This window comes from Lepus europaeus, chromosome X (genome assembly GCF_033115175.1).
Source record: "Lepus europaeus isolate LE1 chromosome X, mLepTim1.pri, whole genome shotgun sequence".
Lineage (NCBI taxonomy): Eukaryota > Metazoa > Chordata > Mammalia > Lagomorpha > Leporidae > Lepus > Lepus europaeus.
The window spans coordinates 51,480,194-51,496,830 of NC_084850.1; the positions used below are offsets into that span (position 1 = coordinate 51,480,194).

A 16,637-nucleotide genomic window follows, 5' to 3' on the forward strand; every position below is an offset into this window, starting at 1 on the left:
GTCTTATGTCTATCATGGAGGTTTGTATGTGGCACAGACTTTGCACACTGGCAAAAGATCCCTGAGCATAGGGAGGAAAGCAGAAATCTAAAGAACCTGTTTCTGGAAAGCCAAGACATTGTGGCAAAAACAACCTGAATGAAAGGTCTCGGTGAACAAGAAGACCCCAGCAGAAAGAATGGGCCATCAAAGAAGGAGGCACCTTTCTCTGAAGGGAGAAAGGAACCTGCACTGTGATATGGCCTTGACTAAACAAGTTCAGAGTTGGTGAACTCAAGGGGCCTCCATAGCCTCGACAGCTCATGGCAAGAGCCTCGGGTGATTACTGACATCATAAATAAGAGTGTCAATTGTTAAATCAACAACGGGAGCCACTGGGCACATGCTCCCCACGTAGGATCTCTGTCCTTAATGTGTGTTACAATGAAAGTTAACGATAACACTACTAGTTGAACAGAACTCTATATCTTGTGTGGGTGTGTGGGTGCAGTCTGTTGAAATCTTTGCTTAGTATATACTAAGTTGATCTTCTGTATATGAAGGTAATTGAAAATGAAACCTGATGAAGAGTGGGATGGGAGAGGGAGTGGGAGATGAGAGGGTTGCTGGAGGGAGGGAGGTTGGGGGGGGGGGAAGCCACAACAATGCAAAAGTTGCACTTTGTAAATTCATATTTATTAAATAAAAAAAATAAAGAACCTGTTTCTATGAAAAACCATATAGATGGCCGGCACCATGGCTCAATAGGCTAATCCTCCGCCTGCGGCGCTGGCACACTGGGTTCTAGTCCCGGTCGGGGTGCCGGATTCTGTCCCGGTTGCCCCTCTTCCAGGCCAGCTCTCTGCTGTGGCCCGGGAAGGCAGTGGAGGATGGCCCAAGTGCTTGGGCCCTGCACCCGCATGGGAGACCGGGAGAAGCACCTGGCTCCTGGCTTCGGATCAGCGCGGTGCGCCGGCCACAGCGCACTGGCCATGGCGGCCATTGGAGGGTGAATCAATGGCCATTGGGAGGTGAACCAATGGAAAAGGAAGACCTTTCTCTCTGTCTCTCTCTCACTGTCCACTCTGCCTGTCAAAAATTAAAAAAAAAAAAGAAAAACCATATACATCTCTTGGGCACAAGTAGACCCTGCTTTGGTACCCATTGTACATACTCAAAAACTACTTGTCAACTGCTTTAATGTAAGGTGGCAAATTATAATATCACATGGGAGGAGGTAGGAGGTCATTATTTCCACTTGCACACAGGATATGGAGCCCCACTGGGGGAAAACTGAGGATTCCAGAGCACCATCACCATGGTGGCACCTCTAGGCCAGCAGAAGGAGCTCCTACCAGCAACAGTACAGCTGGCAGTCAAGGTGACTATCAATGGCAGAGACGGAGGCAGTGGATAGGCATTGTTTTTAGCAGTGCCTATCATAGAGGTGGGTGTTGGGGTGGAAAAACTTTCCCTCTACTCTCTTAGATTTAGTGAATGCAAAAGACTGATTCATAGAGGAAAAGCATGCAATTTTTATTCAAATTTACGTGCACAGATGTTCACAGAAAGGAAGTGAAACTGAAGAAAGCAGTCAAACTCAGGGGCTTATATAGCCTTTTGACAAAGGGAAGGGGTTTGGGCTTTAAGGTATGATGAGGCATGGGGAAGTGATGAGGAAATATATAGAGGAGCCAAGGAAGACAAGGACTTTTTTAGTAAGGTCTATTTATGCAGGCTCATCTTGGTGGTGACTTTCATCTGCAGTGGTAAGTCTCTCATCTATTTCTGGTACAAGAACAAGGACATCTTCACCAAGGCAAATTTATGCCCTGCTTTTCAGTAAATAAGGGGAGGGCAGAGAAGTCTCTTTGCATCTGTTGATTCTCAATCACCTTCAACTCAAAAGAATTCTTATGCCAAAGTGACATATTTTGAGGTGTCATATTCCAATCCCCTTCAAGACTCAAAGCAAGATATGAATGAAGTGTGGATAACATGTGGAATCAGTACTTCTTGAGCCCTTATGGGATGAATTTGGTGCTTCTGGGGAATTGCAATGGAAGCAGGTGAGTGAAGACCTTGCAAGTGTAGATGAGAGCAAAAGCCAATAAACATGGTCTACATTTAGGAAACCAAATTGACAGAATTAGGTGAAATTTGTATGTGACTGGGCAGGGCAAAGGAAAAGAGCAACACAGGGTCAAGATGTCTGGTTTGAGTTATTTGAAATTTTGCCAGTGGAGGTGTAGCAACAGTGGGATTTATAGCTCACCATTCCAGAAAAAAGTATGCTGAGTGTAAAGGCGGCTCAAGCTATCAGAGATGAAGGGAACTAGGTGTAGCTCAATGTAAAGGGTTAGCAACCAAAGGCCAAATCCCATTCAGGTTGCGGGCCAAGAATTGTGAGTTTCAGGGGTCCAACATGAGGGCGTAGCTTCTCATACACCTTACACAGCATATTAATTCCCATTTCTCCATTGTCTTCTTTCTACAGGATCTACCCCCAGTATTCAGATATGGATAAACAGCATCCCACTTCAGAAAAAATAACTTTCCTTGGACTACATATCCTTCTTCTGCTTTCTTCATCATATCTCTCCATACTCCATGGTAGAGCATCTCCAAAAAGGTACCTTGAGCTACTATCTCCAAATCCTCATTTCCCCACTTGTTTTTATTTTTAATTTATTTTAATTTTTTATTTGAAAGGCAGGGAGAGAGACAGAGACAGAAAGACATCTTCTATCTGCTGATTCACTTTCTAAATTCCTGCAACTACCAGGGTTGCACCAGGCCAAAGTCAGGAGCCTGGAACTCTATCCAGGACTTCCCCTACGGGTAGTGGGAACCCAAGCACTTGAGCCACTTGAGCCACTTTTTTTTTTGAGTCACTATCTGTTCAGCCCTAGGCTGTACATTAGTGGGAAGTTGGATCAGAAGCATAGTAGCTGAGACTCAAACCAAGCACTCTGATAAGGGACGCTGGCATTCCAAGCAGTGATTTAATCACTTTGCCAAACATCCTCCCTCCCACTCAGTTCTTACAAACCACTCCGATCTGGCTTCAGTTCCAATCTCTGCAGCACCATCTATCTTTTTCTATGTTGCTAACACCAATATATATGTTTCTATCCTTATACTACTTGATATCTTAGCAGCATTTGACACATTTGACTATTCTCTTGGAGCACTCTCATATTTTGACTTTGCCGATAACACAATTTAACTGATATTTGGAGGGGTTGAGAGAATTTGATTCTGATTAACATATGTGACAAGACTGTCACTTATGCAAACTGTTGCATTCAAAAATTGTGAACAGCAGACCAAAATTGAGCTTTGCTTGAAATCTAAGTCAATGGCCCTCTGTACCAACCTTCCAAGTGTCTTGGCCTACAGGGAGGCCAGAAGTCAATGAATCAATGATCAATTGAAGTGCCATTGTGTTTTTATTTATTTATTTGTTGGTTTGTTTGAAAGGCAGAGTGACAATGAGTGGGAAAGACAGAGAGCGATCTTCTATCCATTGGTTCATTTGCTCAGTTCCCAAATGGCTTACCGGAGTTGGGGCTGGGCCTGGCCAAAGTCAGGATCCAGGAACTCTACTCTGGTTTCCTAAAAAGTGGCAAGGATCCAAGTACTTGGGCCATAGTTCACTACTTTCCCAAGTACATTAGCAGGGAGGTGGATCAGAATCAGAGTAGCTGGGACTCAAACTGGCACTCTGATATGTGATGCCCGCATCCCAAGTGGCATAACGCCTGCCCTGCCATGCCATTCTTGAACATCCATAGTCATGAATGAACACCCACTGTACAAGAGACACTTCAAATGACTTTTTTTGTGCATTGCCTAAATTAAACTTCACTGCAAGATTGCAGGCAAAAAGGAATAGTACTGCTATTCCTCCACTTTGTAGTCGAGGAGACTGACAAATACAGCTGGTAGGCACAGAGCTGAGCTTAAAAATTCAGGTTGTTTGACTGCAAAGTTCATGCTTCTAACTACTATGCTATACTGTGAGAGAGTTATCAAGCTGAGTGTGAAATGACCAGACCCACCTTTCTCCTATTACCCAGTAATTGACCAGAGAATCAAATCATTCACACGACAGGCCAGCAGATGATTTTTCAAAATTAACTTTTTATTAATTTAAAAATCCAGCAATGCAGTGACTACATAAATAAAGTACCATATTTAGGTACATGTCCTGTGAGAAGGGTGAAAGGGTAATACTGTTATGTTACCCTTACTTGTTTATATGAACTAACTAGAAAATGGCTACAACTGCTAAATGGTGTTTATGGGCTTTGTTGTTCCAAGTGTTTATGATACAAATAAATACACAAGAAGAACCACATCCATTCTTCTCTACTAACTACAGACAGCTTGGCCTCTTTTTCCCTATGTCCTACTCTCTACACAAAATCAAACACTGGAGGGTTTCTATGTCAGCTAACACAGCTCCCCAGCTCCTGCTCCCCACAGCACTTGGGGAAGGTGTGTCTCAGCACCTAGACTGAGGAATTTATCTAGGGAAGCTCTCTGGGTGTTCCCTTAAGGCTGAGCTTTCTGAGAACACCTGGGTGGGAAAGGGGAACCACCTCTGCACCGGGATCTGATTACTGGTCTCCACACTAGGGAAACCCTGCCACCTTAGGGGAGGGGAGGCCAGGGGAGGCAGCAGCTGCCTAACCACCCCACCCCATCACACACACGCACACTAAAGCTCTGAGGCCCTTCAGCCCAAGGTCTGTCATCTCCCTCTCTCGAAGAGAATGTGTGTGTGCATTGCACTGGTGAGAGCCTTGTTCTATGTAGTCCTGGCCACAGACCACGTGTCTCCTTTGTGACAACTGACTCCTTTATGCCATATGGCCATAAAGACTGGACCTTTTATATTTCTCCCTCTCAGTGTCAAGTAATCTAAAGACAAACAATGTTCTCTCAACTAGGGCCACAGAGTAGGAAATAAGGGCCTTCGGGTTCCTTAGCATTTCTAAGTACTCACTAGAGCTCATTCGTGCCCTCAGAGGGACCAAATCCAGAAGGCAGGCTCGGGATCCTTCCTGTGAAGAATGAGTAGATTTCCCACCAAGATGACTTCTGAAGCCAAACTTCAGAACGGAGTATTTATGCTCTGCTATTGCACTGCACATACATTTTAAGTGCAGCCTACTTTGGAATCCCCAACTCAAACCCATGCTTGGATAAGGCAAGAATGGTAAAACGGTTTGGGATCAACATTTTTTATCAGAGTCGCCAGCTCTTTAAGCGAGCAATGACTCTCTTATTCTCAGAACGCACAGACAGAAGCTCAGGAAGACTAAGCCACCTTGCAAGGTAAAAATCAGCCCTTGCAAGTGGAGAAGAAGGAAAGTTGTCCTTTTAAAAGGAGCTTCACACTTTAATCTAAATGTTCTGGCTACACAAACGATGCCTTAAGAAAATTACTGAGTACTGATCTATTAATTGGTCAGTTTTATGGATATGAAAACAAAAAGATGGCCTTTTAACTTTTATCAACTCCTTTCTTCAACAATTTCTTTGTCTTCTATGAATTCAGTTTCTGAGAATTGTATTCATATTCAATTCTCAGTTATTTACAGAGGCCCCACAGGTTCAGGGAGAAGGGATAGGTGGTATCATTAGGGGAAAGTTAGTTTCCACTTCGAAGTAGGTGGGGACAGGAAATAGTGTTCTTAATCTTCACCATGCCACTACAGTTCGTGACTTCAACAGCCACAGCAAAGAGCTACGGGCAGAGCCTTCTGATTACATTTTTAAATGTATTCTGCTGGTCACCAACAACTTCCAAGCTAGCTGGCAGTGAGGTAAAGGAAAGAAGTATACAGCTACACCCTACGCTGGCTTTAGTTCTAAATGGAGGCTGTAGTTTAATGTGTGTGTAGGTGTGCATATGTGTGTGTGCACACGTATGTGTGTGTACATGTGTGAACAGGGAGTTAGCTTTCTTAAAGAACACGAGGCATTCTAGAATTCAAAGAGTATAATTTCGTACAAATAATCGCTCTGTACTCCAGAACTCCTCAGCTATTCCCTCCTCTTTCTTTCATTTGAATAAGTTTCTGGATAGAAACCCTGGGGTTTGTTTGCTCTTGAACCTGTAAAGAAATGTGATTCTCCAAGAAATTAGAGCCGTGTTGTGATGTTTCGTCCCTCCACCTCCTCCCACAAATCATTCAAGACTTGTCCAGTCTCCTTGGAGGAGATGTTTAAGAGCTGACACACCACTTCACATAAAGGAACATGTTATGCTGTGCATGGCGTGAATAATTGACTGCATTTGAATTTGGGGTTTTAGGGCACTGTTGACTTAAGCAAAATAAACCTGCAGTCCAGCTGCAGCTTGAGTTTTCTTGCTTTACCCTATCCAATACTGTCTGTCTTGCCTAACAGTGGCCCTTTTCAGATCTCTCCAGGTACAAAACCTTGACCAAATCTTCGAGCTCTGTTCTGCATACACGGCTTGAACACATCTGGCTGATTTGAGCTTCTCCTTCAGTGAATATCTTCCACTGACCTAAAAGGCAAACACAAAGTGGCCAGGAGTGTATGAAAGAAGAGCTGAGCAAGTTAGCAATAGAACCAACATATCCAGTTCTGCCCCCACTTACTCATACCTAGATGATGATTTGGAATCAAAATGTCAGGGATTTTTTTAAGCAAAACAGCCCCTAAAACCCTTTGCTGGGGAGTATATACAGATAATGGGTCATGGAATTTTTTAACACATAGAATTCATAAGAATCCCAAGACTAATATGCTCATCATGAGTAAAACCTAAGTATTAATGGCATTTTCACAGTATTTTTAGCATTTGCAAAATGCTCCACTGTTAACTATTTAGGTGGCTCATTTGGCACTGGGTTCAAAAAGCCGCATTGCAAATGCAGTACTTACTGCACTGTTGGGGCTTTGCTTACTCTCTGGGATGCCACATACTGGTTTGTTTCCTTGATCATTACTTCATTATTCAACTCTATTTTTTTCTATTCCTTTTGCCCTTTGATAAAAACTTCTCACTCTTGCTTTCTCCTATATTCACATGTTATCTCTACACCCCCTTCACCACCCATAAATCCACTCTTTGAACTATTACATTCTCATATATGCCTTAGGATCCTTTTCCTCTCTGAGTTAACGCAACCGTTTCCTGTCTAGTCCCTGTTGTCTCTGCCTACCCTGGATCTCTGTTCAGTCTTCTTTTTATTCCTGTGCTCATGATGTTGTGACTTGCACAATTCCCAGTCCAAGGTAAGCAAACTCCTCCTAACTCTAACCCTACTTTGAACCTCTTTGTTTTTTGTAGCTATATAAAAACAAAATCTCTTTCCCTATACACTCCATTTCTCTGGTCCTTTCTCTCTTGAATCCTCACTTTTCCCTACTCCCTTTGACTCAATGGCAAGACAGAGGGAAAATAAGGATTGGACAAGGAACTAGCTTTTACTGAAGCTTTATGATGTGCCGGCACATTATGTAAGGAGTCAGGCATGTTCTACTTCATCCCCAGTTGGCCCTGTATCTCAGCATCCACTTCCTTCAGCTACACATAGTTTGGGGCACATAACATCTATTTCAATTATATATCCCAAATCCTAACAGAGTAGGCCTATACCATCTTTCAAGTCCCCTGGAGCCTAGAGGAGAGCCTTGTTCACAGAATGAATTAAAAAGCATTCTTTGAAATTAATTGGTAATTTCACATCACTTCATTGATCCTGGCATCCTAGTCTCTGCCTCCTTTATTCCTGTCTCACAAGTAAGGACTCCCAACTATTTCATTAATTCTCATACTGCCCAGTTTTATTTTCTTTCAGTCCTGCTTTAGACAAATGTTTTACCCTGTTTCCTGCTGCTCTACTGGTAACTCTGCTCTGATGACTCTCAAGCATCTTAATCTAAGCATATTACAAGTCAAACTCTTTTTTCTCTTACCAATACCCGTTTACTCTTCAGGCTTTCTCATTACTGAATGACATACCATTCATTCAGTCTATAATGTTAATATTGGAGTCATTCCAACTTCATTTCTCTCTTTGACATCAATCTTGTTGATTTAACCTCAGAAATGCCTCTTGCAGTGACCTTTCCTCCTCCTATATTATAGTATAATAAAGTAAAACAGCTCCCGAATTCAGACTATCACCAGCTCTCTCACTAGTAGTCCATTTTGGGCTCCAAACAGCAAAGGGTGTTTCTTTCTGAAAAACAGATCTGAATGCACCATTCCCTCATTTAAACACCTCCACTGAGATTCTCTGGCCTAGAGATCAATTCTGAATTCTTGGCATAGCAAATGGAACTGTTCACCATCTGCCTTTGCCAAAATAGATGCTTAATAAACCTATAAGATAGCCCAGAGACATCTTTCCATAGCACCATTTAGATATCACTATGCTGTCTCTAAGTTGGCAGAAACTACCAATACAACTTGGCTTACATGTGAACTTCACACTGGCTTCTTCTAGGATCTTTAAGGACTTCTTACCTTCCAACTCTTCTCATCTTTCAGTGCACCCTATGTGGCCCTTATCATTGTTCTTCACCCCCACCCACATTTCTTGTTTGTTCCTGTCTGAGTGTTCTCTTAGGCTGCACCCTCTTCCTGGAGGGATTTCCTGACCTGTTGCCCAGTCACACCCTCCTCTTTTCAAAACACACCTCCTCCCCGAAGCCTTCCCCGACTAAGCCCACCTGGCTCTCATCTCATTGTTCTTTACAGATTCCCCTGAGCATTTAGGTATTTAACTCCTCTGAAATCTACTAATTCAAACTGAAGGCACTTGCATGTTCTGTCTCGCCCATTAGAATTCCCTGTGGATAGAAATTTTGTGCCTTTTATTTCACTAGAAGTGCTCCCCACCCCCCAGTGCTGAGAAGTAGCTAGTCCCTAGGCTCCATCTAGCGTAGAAAGTGAGAGAGCTGCAAATATTCTTGAGTGCCTGAATGCTTTTAAAGAAACATGACCACACAGGGGCACTTCCAAGACTGAGAGAATTTTGAAACAACATGGGAATTGGTATGCAATCATTTTCCTGCAGTCTCTCATCTCCAACACCAGAAGACACAGCCTTCTTGGTGTGACATCTCCACACATATAATAGACTGGGGATCTCGTGAACTTTATTACCAACCCTCTTGCGACTCTGCAATTAGCAGTTTTATTTAAGATATTCAGGAAACCTAAAGTAGCTTATGCTTGGACTACATGTGGGTTTGTATTCATTATGTCCCAGCTTTTCAGTTCACATTCCGACAGGCTATTTCCTGCTAAGTCCCTGGAGAACAGCTAGAGCATCCTCTAACGTTGACACACTGAACATGGCTAATGTTCACTGAGAACACAGCAGGGGCTTTAGCGGGGTCACGACTACACTGAAAACTGGATGCATCTTTCATAGAGGAATATAGACAGGTGCCACTTACTCAGGGTTGTCCTGGTCACCAACTTGAAGTGGTGGAGCTCCTCAAACATTCTCTTGGAGATCTTCTCAATATGGAAGTGCTGGAGGATGCCTGGGGCCAAACAAAAAGTGGGACAGGTGGTCAAGCACTCTCTGGCTGCAACCACCAACCCCCTTTCCTGCTTGGATTGAGCCTGTCATCCCATTACTGGGGCTTATGAGTACTGAGCTGGGCTGTGTAATGTGCTTAACCAGGAACTTGGATGGCTCAAGGGTTATAATTGACTCCATTTGTTTCCTTGGCTCCTTGGCCTCCACTTGGCTTCTCAGAGGGATGGAGATAAGAGAGATAGTGCTACAGATGATGGGACCCCCTCCTAGAGAAAGCCACAAGGAATCAGGCATGGGTGCTGGTTACAGTTTCTGCAGCCAAGGGCGGTATTAGAAATTCCTCCTTTGCCCTAAATCTGGGTAGACTATATCCTTGCCAAACCACTGGGTTGCCCTCCTGGCCAAGCAAGCAGAGCCAGCAGTAGGATCGGAGGCAGGTTGTTTGTGTAAATGGAGAAGCCACCCCTGATCCTGAACTTGCTGAAAAGCATATTTTCCTTTGGGAAACATCCACAGCTCCCTTAGCCTTCCTTTATAAAATTATGGGGAGAATTAAAATAGAGTAGGTCCTACACTCTCAACCCTGTTTGAATAGCTTTAATCAGAGTAATAGTTAACCAACCAAAAATTGCCTTGTAGTTAAGGAGCAGCATGCTAGCAGCCCTTAAATAATTATCAAAAGATCTACAGGGGACAATCTGGAGGAAGCCTGGGTTTTTCTCTGGTCATCAAACACAGGCCTTGAGATGACCAGCAGAGGGAACAACAGGCTATTAAGATTCTATACCAAGAAGTTGCAAATCATCCACACATATCTGTAGAGTAGGAAATGCATGGCTAATAATAGTGGGCCCATTTGCTAAGGAAGCCAACAGACCAGTGTCTAGTCCCAGGTGACCTGTTACAATAAACTAGGGAGTTACAGATGGCAAATTGGCATGCCTAGGTATAGAACCAACATAAGCGGAGACAAGAAACCTATGTATATTCTAACATTTTTAAGAAGTTGGAAGGACCATATTCTTTAGAGATAAAAAAAGGATGTTGTGAGAAGGGGGAGGGGAAAAACTCCATGAATACTAGAGCAGTATTTCTCAAAGTATGTTCCAAGTGCCATATGCATTAGCATTTCCTGCCTATGTGTTAGACTTGCACGTTTATTGTTTTTTGTGTTTTTTTGACAGGCAGAGTGGACGGTGAGAGAGAGACAGAGAGAAAGGTCTTCCTTTTCCATTGGTTCACCTCCCAATGGCCGCTGCGGCCGGCGCACTGTGCTGATCCAAAGCCAGGAGCCAGGTGCTTCCTCCTGGACTCCCATGCGGGTGCAGGGCCCAAGCACTTGGGCCATCCTCCACTGCACTCCCTGGCCATAGCAGAGAGCTGGACTGGTAGAGGAGCAACCAGGACAGAATCTGGTGCCCCGACCGGGACTAGAACCCAGTGTGCTGGTGCCACGGGTGGAGGATTAGCCTAGTGAGCCGTGGCGTCGGCCAGACTTTCACATGTTGAAACCCTACCTAAGGCCTACACATCTCTGAGGTGGAACGAAGTAACTGTATTTTACATCAGCTCCTTGTGCAATCCCAAATCCCACTAAAGCCTGGGTACTCATAAGCCTTGTGTGGGAGCCAGTAGCAAAAGGCTCAGGATAATTCAGTATTACTTTCCAGCTGAAATCTCACCTTTATACTTGGACTTCTAGAAAATTTGGCCATACTCGATCAGCAATAGTCTTCTATCTACCGAATGGTTTGAATGGCTATAGTATTTCCATGAACAGAATGTGGCTTGCTATGGTAGTCACTGTGGCTAATCAGAAAATGAACTGGAAATCATGACTGGGATTGTTTCTCCAGTGAGACTATAATCTTCTTGAGGGCAGGGATGGTGGTTTTAAATTTTCCTTATCCCAGAGTAGATAATAGAATTCTATGAATTTAGCTTTGCACGGAATGAATAGGTTTACATATTTACTGGGCTCTGCATTATAACAAATGGCAGACCACAGTTTGGTAACTTAAACCCTGGCTGCACAATGGAATTACCTGTAAAGTTTTTTTTTTTTTTTTAAAAAAAAGCACCAATGCCCTGGATTCATCCCAAACCAACTAATTAGAATCTCTGTGAGTAAAGTGTGGACATGGGTATTAAAAAAAGAAAACTCTCCCCGATGGTTCTGATGTGTAGCAAGAGTTGGGAATCACTCCTCCAGCTTTTAGGTGTGAGAAAGACAACCTTGGAAACCCAAGGGTCAATACTTAATCTTTCGCACAGGCCATGGTTAATTCTGAGAGGCCATAATTACAACTGTGTTATTTTATAAGAAATTAGAAAAACTCTTGACCCAAACAGAGGATCAGGTTGAAGCAAAATTAAGGTGAGGTTTTCTCTTCCTTCTATGTTCACGTTACAAAGAAATTAATATTGTCTTACTCACCCTTTCGAATGGTCCAAACGTGGACTTCTACCTGAGGTGGTTTCTCAGTCTCCAGTGCAATTTTTCTAGTAGTCTCCCCATCCTCCATGAACACAGACTCATACACAGGCATTGTTTCTTCTCCACAAAAGTAGCCTTTGCTGTCAAAGCCTTGGCCTGGAAGTTCTTCTGGAATCAGGAAGCAATCAGAGCTTTATTATGGTTTCTAGTACTTGAAGTGGACTTCTACATTTATCTATCACGCTATTCATAACACCTCACAACCACTGAAAGGGAACAATCAATAAGAACATTGTTACCAAGACAAAAAATTCCACCCATATTTCATTTGCTCAGTTTAGGCTGCCCCTGAGACAGCCACTAAATCACAAAGGAGAATATAACCTTTGGCCAAAGTGCATGTGGCCACCAAATCCATAGTTATGCAGAACACTGGCCCACAAACCAAACTGGATCCCCCTAGCGCCATCACTGCAAAGTGAACTTTCATGATGAGGAAGCATGTAACCAAGAATAAATCTTTGTGTACTTAAAGGAACACAGGAGTTTTCAGCCCATGTAAGAATCCTACTCTGTCCAGCCTAGTGTTGCCAGGAGAGGCCCATGGAATGGGCTGACAGAGGGCGTGGCTTAACTTCTTTGACATCATTCAGGTACACTTAGAAAACAGTCATGACCCTCCTTATGTGCATTTACTTGCCCAAAAGATCTATTCAAATCAGCTTGACATTTCTGAATGCTCTTTGATTTGTCTGTAAGGGGAATGATAATACTGGATCAACACCAGTGCCAAAACCTAGATGTCAAAATCGTCATCTGTATGCTATGCCAAATGAATGGTTGGGAGACACAAAAAATTGGTCAAACCCCTCAACTATGGATCATGTAATGTGTAAAATAAACTGCTGAATTTCAACTTCCAGGCATAAAGATACCAACCCCCCTATACTCCAAATTCCACTCTACCCTCCCCTTTCCTCACCACCCCCCCACCAAAAAATGTTTCTTTTGGTTATCAGTGAGTTAAGTTTCTCTGCTGGCTTCAAAACCAGCACCCTCTTCAGCTGCATATTTAAAGTGTATACTGAAATCAGGAACAACAAAGAGAAGCCTTGGACAGCCTGAAAACTTTGAATATGAGCAGGAGCCATCTGTAAGAATATTTGAATCGTTGAGGACAAAACCGTTGAGTGCTTTGGATCTGTGACTCTAATTAGAAATTCACTGTTAGCCAATCAGGCACATGTAGACTAGAAGCTGTAATCAGGTTGCTATTGTATGTCTCTTGCTGACCTGATTAGCTTTCCCACCCCACCACCATTTGGCATGAAAAGGACACAACCATAATCTTCTCTTGACAATTCCATGTTGGATTACTCAATTTGTGGATTATCCTAGAATCAAAATTCCTTTCTTTTTTGTCTTTCATTTTAGCAATTTAATTACCCAGTGGGCCAGTCTTTTTGGCAATATGTTAGGTAATTAAGGGATGTGTGCTAGCGGTTTTAAAATGGGGGAGGGAGGGAGGAGATGACAGAATGTACAGGGACCTCTATGTATTTAATTATCATCTTTAGACTAGGAGCCAAGTTAATTTGTCAAACGTTGTTCACCAGCTTAATACTGGCTATGGCTATAACCGATATAGGAAATCCATGATGGCACTGGAAGTACCTGTAATATGCTCAAAGTTCTCCCAGTATCCTGAAGAATCATTCTGCACCACCACTCTCTCCTCTCCAAGAGCTGAATGTACTAGACTGGGGAAATCTACAAACAACAAAACCCACTAGTGACTCAACACTGGCTGGCACTTGAAAATACTGAGAATCAAAGTTTGTCTATAGCATGACCTATGCAGCAACATCCTCCTCCACTTTTCACACTCTTCATCTGAAGGCGCATTCTGATCACTCTATGCTCACATTCTCTTATTTCCTTCCAGGGAAGTATGCCATGCTTGAAGTCACTTCTGGCCGTTATCACTTCCCATGAGAATGTTTGTGTTCTGAGCTTCCCCAGAACTAAAATATTGAGAAACCATTCCTTATGGAAATGATGATGACTGATGAGGGAGATATATTCTCCTTAACCCAGGAAACTTTCAAGTCTTCACCAGGGCTTTTCATTCCAAAACATGAAAGGTGTAATTATAGGAGTTACAGGTATAGTGGGTGGTACAGTGGATATGAGAGGTGAAACGGGGAGCCTTCAAGAAGTGGAAGTCCTATCTAACCGTGTAAGGGGCCTCTGATAGACAAGGCAAGGCCAGTCTCTATCAGAACAAAGGGAAGAGATCGGGTGATTACTGACACCATAAATAAGAGTGTCAATTGTTAAATCAACAACAGGAGTCACTGTGCACTTACTCCCCATGTAGGATCTCTGTCCTTAATGTGTTGTACTATTCGAATTAACGGTAAAACTACTACTCAAACAGTACTTTATACTTTGTGCATCCGTGTAGGTGCAAACTGTTGAAATCTTTACTTAGTATATACTAAATTGACCTTCTGTATATAAAGATAATTGAAAATGAATTTTGATGTGAATGGGATGGGAGAGGGAGCAGGAGATAGGATGGTTGCGGGTGGGAGGGTGGTTATGGGGGGAAAAAGCCACCATAATCCAAAAGTTGTACTTTGGAAATTTATATTTATTAAATAAAAGTTAAAAAAATGAAAAATCTCGGCCAGCGCCGCAGCTCAACAGGCTAATCCTCTGCCTTGCGGCGCCGGCACACCGGGTTCTAGTCCCAGTCGGGGCACCGATTCTGTCCCGGTTGCCCCTCTTCCAGGCCAGCTCTCTGCTGTGGCCTGGGAGTGCAGTGGAGGATGGCCCAAGTGCTTGGGCCCTGCACCCCATGGGAGACCAGGATAAGCACCTGGCTCCTGCCATCGGATCAGCGCGGTGCGCCGGCCGCGGCGGCCATTGGAGGGTGAACCAACGGCAAAAAGGAAGACCTTTCTCTCTGTCTCTCTCTCTCACTGTCCACTCTGCCTGTCAAAAAAAGAAAAGTCTAAAAAAAAGAACAAAGGGAAGAGAGAGAGGTGAAATTCACACTCTTTATTTTTGTCTAATTTGCTACTAGAGGAACTTGCAATCACTTGTCACAACAAAACTTTATACTGGATCACCAGCAAATTTTATTTATCTCTTTTCCTAATCAATATAACTGAATTTAATAATTTTTCTCCACTGATTTTCTTTCCTCCTCAATCCCTTACTGTTTTGTTCCTTTTCATCTGTGTCATGTATCATTTCTTAAAAGGGCAATGATGTCAAGATTATCCCATTTCTTACCCTGATCCCATGATTTAGGGCTCTACTCAAAGATCACCTCTTTAGGGAAGCCTTCTCTCATCAATCTTTTGAAAGTGCATCCTGCCCCATTCATTATCTTATGATCCTATTGGGTTTTCTTCACAGTAGTCATCACCATTGAAAGGTACCTTATGGTTTAGATTCAATTCTGTATTTTCTGCTGAAATGTAAGGACCATGAAGGCAGGTAGTCTTTGCCTGCCTTGTTCATCTCTCTATCCTCACTGTATGTGTTTTGCACACAGTAGGCAGAGATTGTTTTGCAGATTGAATGCATGAACAAGTGCATGTCTCCTGATGTTCTTCAGTTTCTGAGTATCTGGAGCAGGTGCCCTGGGCTGTGTGGATAATGAACTTTAGGCAGTGTGACTAGCAGGGATGATTCAACATTCAGACATCCATGTGTGGCCCACTGAGAAACAGATACATAGATTGAAACAGAAACTCTGTCTTTATGTGGTGCCCAAGAAATCCTCTCTCCATATACCTCAGTGGAGTGGGGAAGTGGGGAAAAACAGCTATTTTAGAGAAACCAGTTTAATCGATCAGATTCATCAATGTGGTGCCAGTTGGGATTCTATATGGCAGGGTTTTGAAAATATTTGAGAATCAATAAGAGAGGGGGAGAAAGAGAGGAAGGGGGAAGGGATGGAGGAAGGGGCTGGGAGAGAGAGAGAATTGAAAAGCCCCTATTCACTGGCCTACTCCCAAATGCCCACAACAGCTGTGGTAGGGCTGGGCTGGGTCAGGCTGTGGCCAGGAGCCAGGAACTCAATCCACAGGGATGGCAGGGGCCAAAGTACTTGAGCCATCCATCACTTGCTGCCATCCAGCGTCTGTATAAGCAAGGAATTGGAGTCAGGAGCCAGAGCTGATCCAGATCATGGGTATCACAATCAACATTTTAACCACTAGGCCATACACCCATCTGTAGAGGGCAGCTGGTAAAAAGTAATTTTTAATATTTTGTCTAATTGCAAAAGGAAGACATGTTTACTATTTAAATTTAGAAAATACAAAAAAGGGAAGGAAATGAGAAGTATCCATAATCTAGTCACTTGAAGATGGTCACTATTAACATTTTGCCATGTGCTCTTCCAGTCTCCTGTCTAGTCTAAGCATATATAAATATTTCCTTTTTAAAACAAAAAGTGGAGTCACAATATAAATATTGTTTTGTACATTGCTCTTTGTAGTTGAAAATATATCATAGACATGTTCCTGTGCTATTAAATTTTGATTGTTACATTTTGATTTACAATGATTTTAATGGCTATATAATAAGCCACAGAACAAATGTACGAATTATCTAACTATTCCCATATTTGTAGCCCTTTGAAATGTTTCTAATTT

At 42.9% G+C, this 16,637-nt stretch overlaps 1 protein-coding gene across 7 annotated transcripts in view; it reads right to left on the bottom strand.

The window, feature by feature from the left end:
- Nucleotides 1-4,146: 4,146 nt before the first annotated feature.
- The window catches only part of CHRDL1 (chordin like 1), a 134,381-nt gene continuing 121,890 nt past the window's right edge, over nucleotides 4,147-16,637 (bottom strand). For 4 of the 7 annotated variants that reach the window (XM_062183998.1, XM_062183997.1, XM_062183999.1 and 1 more), the window contains exons 10-12: nucleotides 11,962-12,129; nucleotides 9,436-9,525; nucleotides 4,147-6,526 (exon numbers count right to left, since the gene is read on the bottom strand). In XM_062183998.1, coding sequence (XP_062039982.1) covers nucleotides 6,396-6,526; nucleotides 9,436-9,525; nucleotides 11,962-12,129 — 389 coding nt within the window. In that variant the 3' untranslated portion in view covers nucleotides 4,147-6,395. Of the gene's footprint in view, nucleotides 6,527-9,435; nucleotides 9,526-11,961; nucleotides 12,130-13,635; nucleotides 13,732-16,637 lie in introns of all 7 variants that reach the window. The other 3 variants (XM_062183995.1, XM_062183996.1, XM_062183994.1) reach the window with 1 other exon arrangement.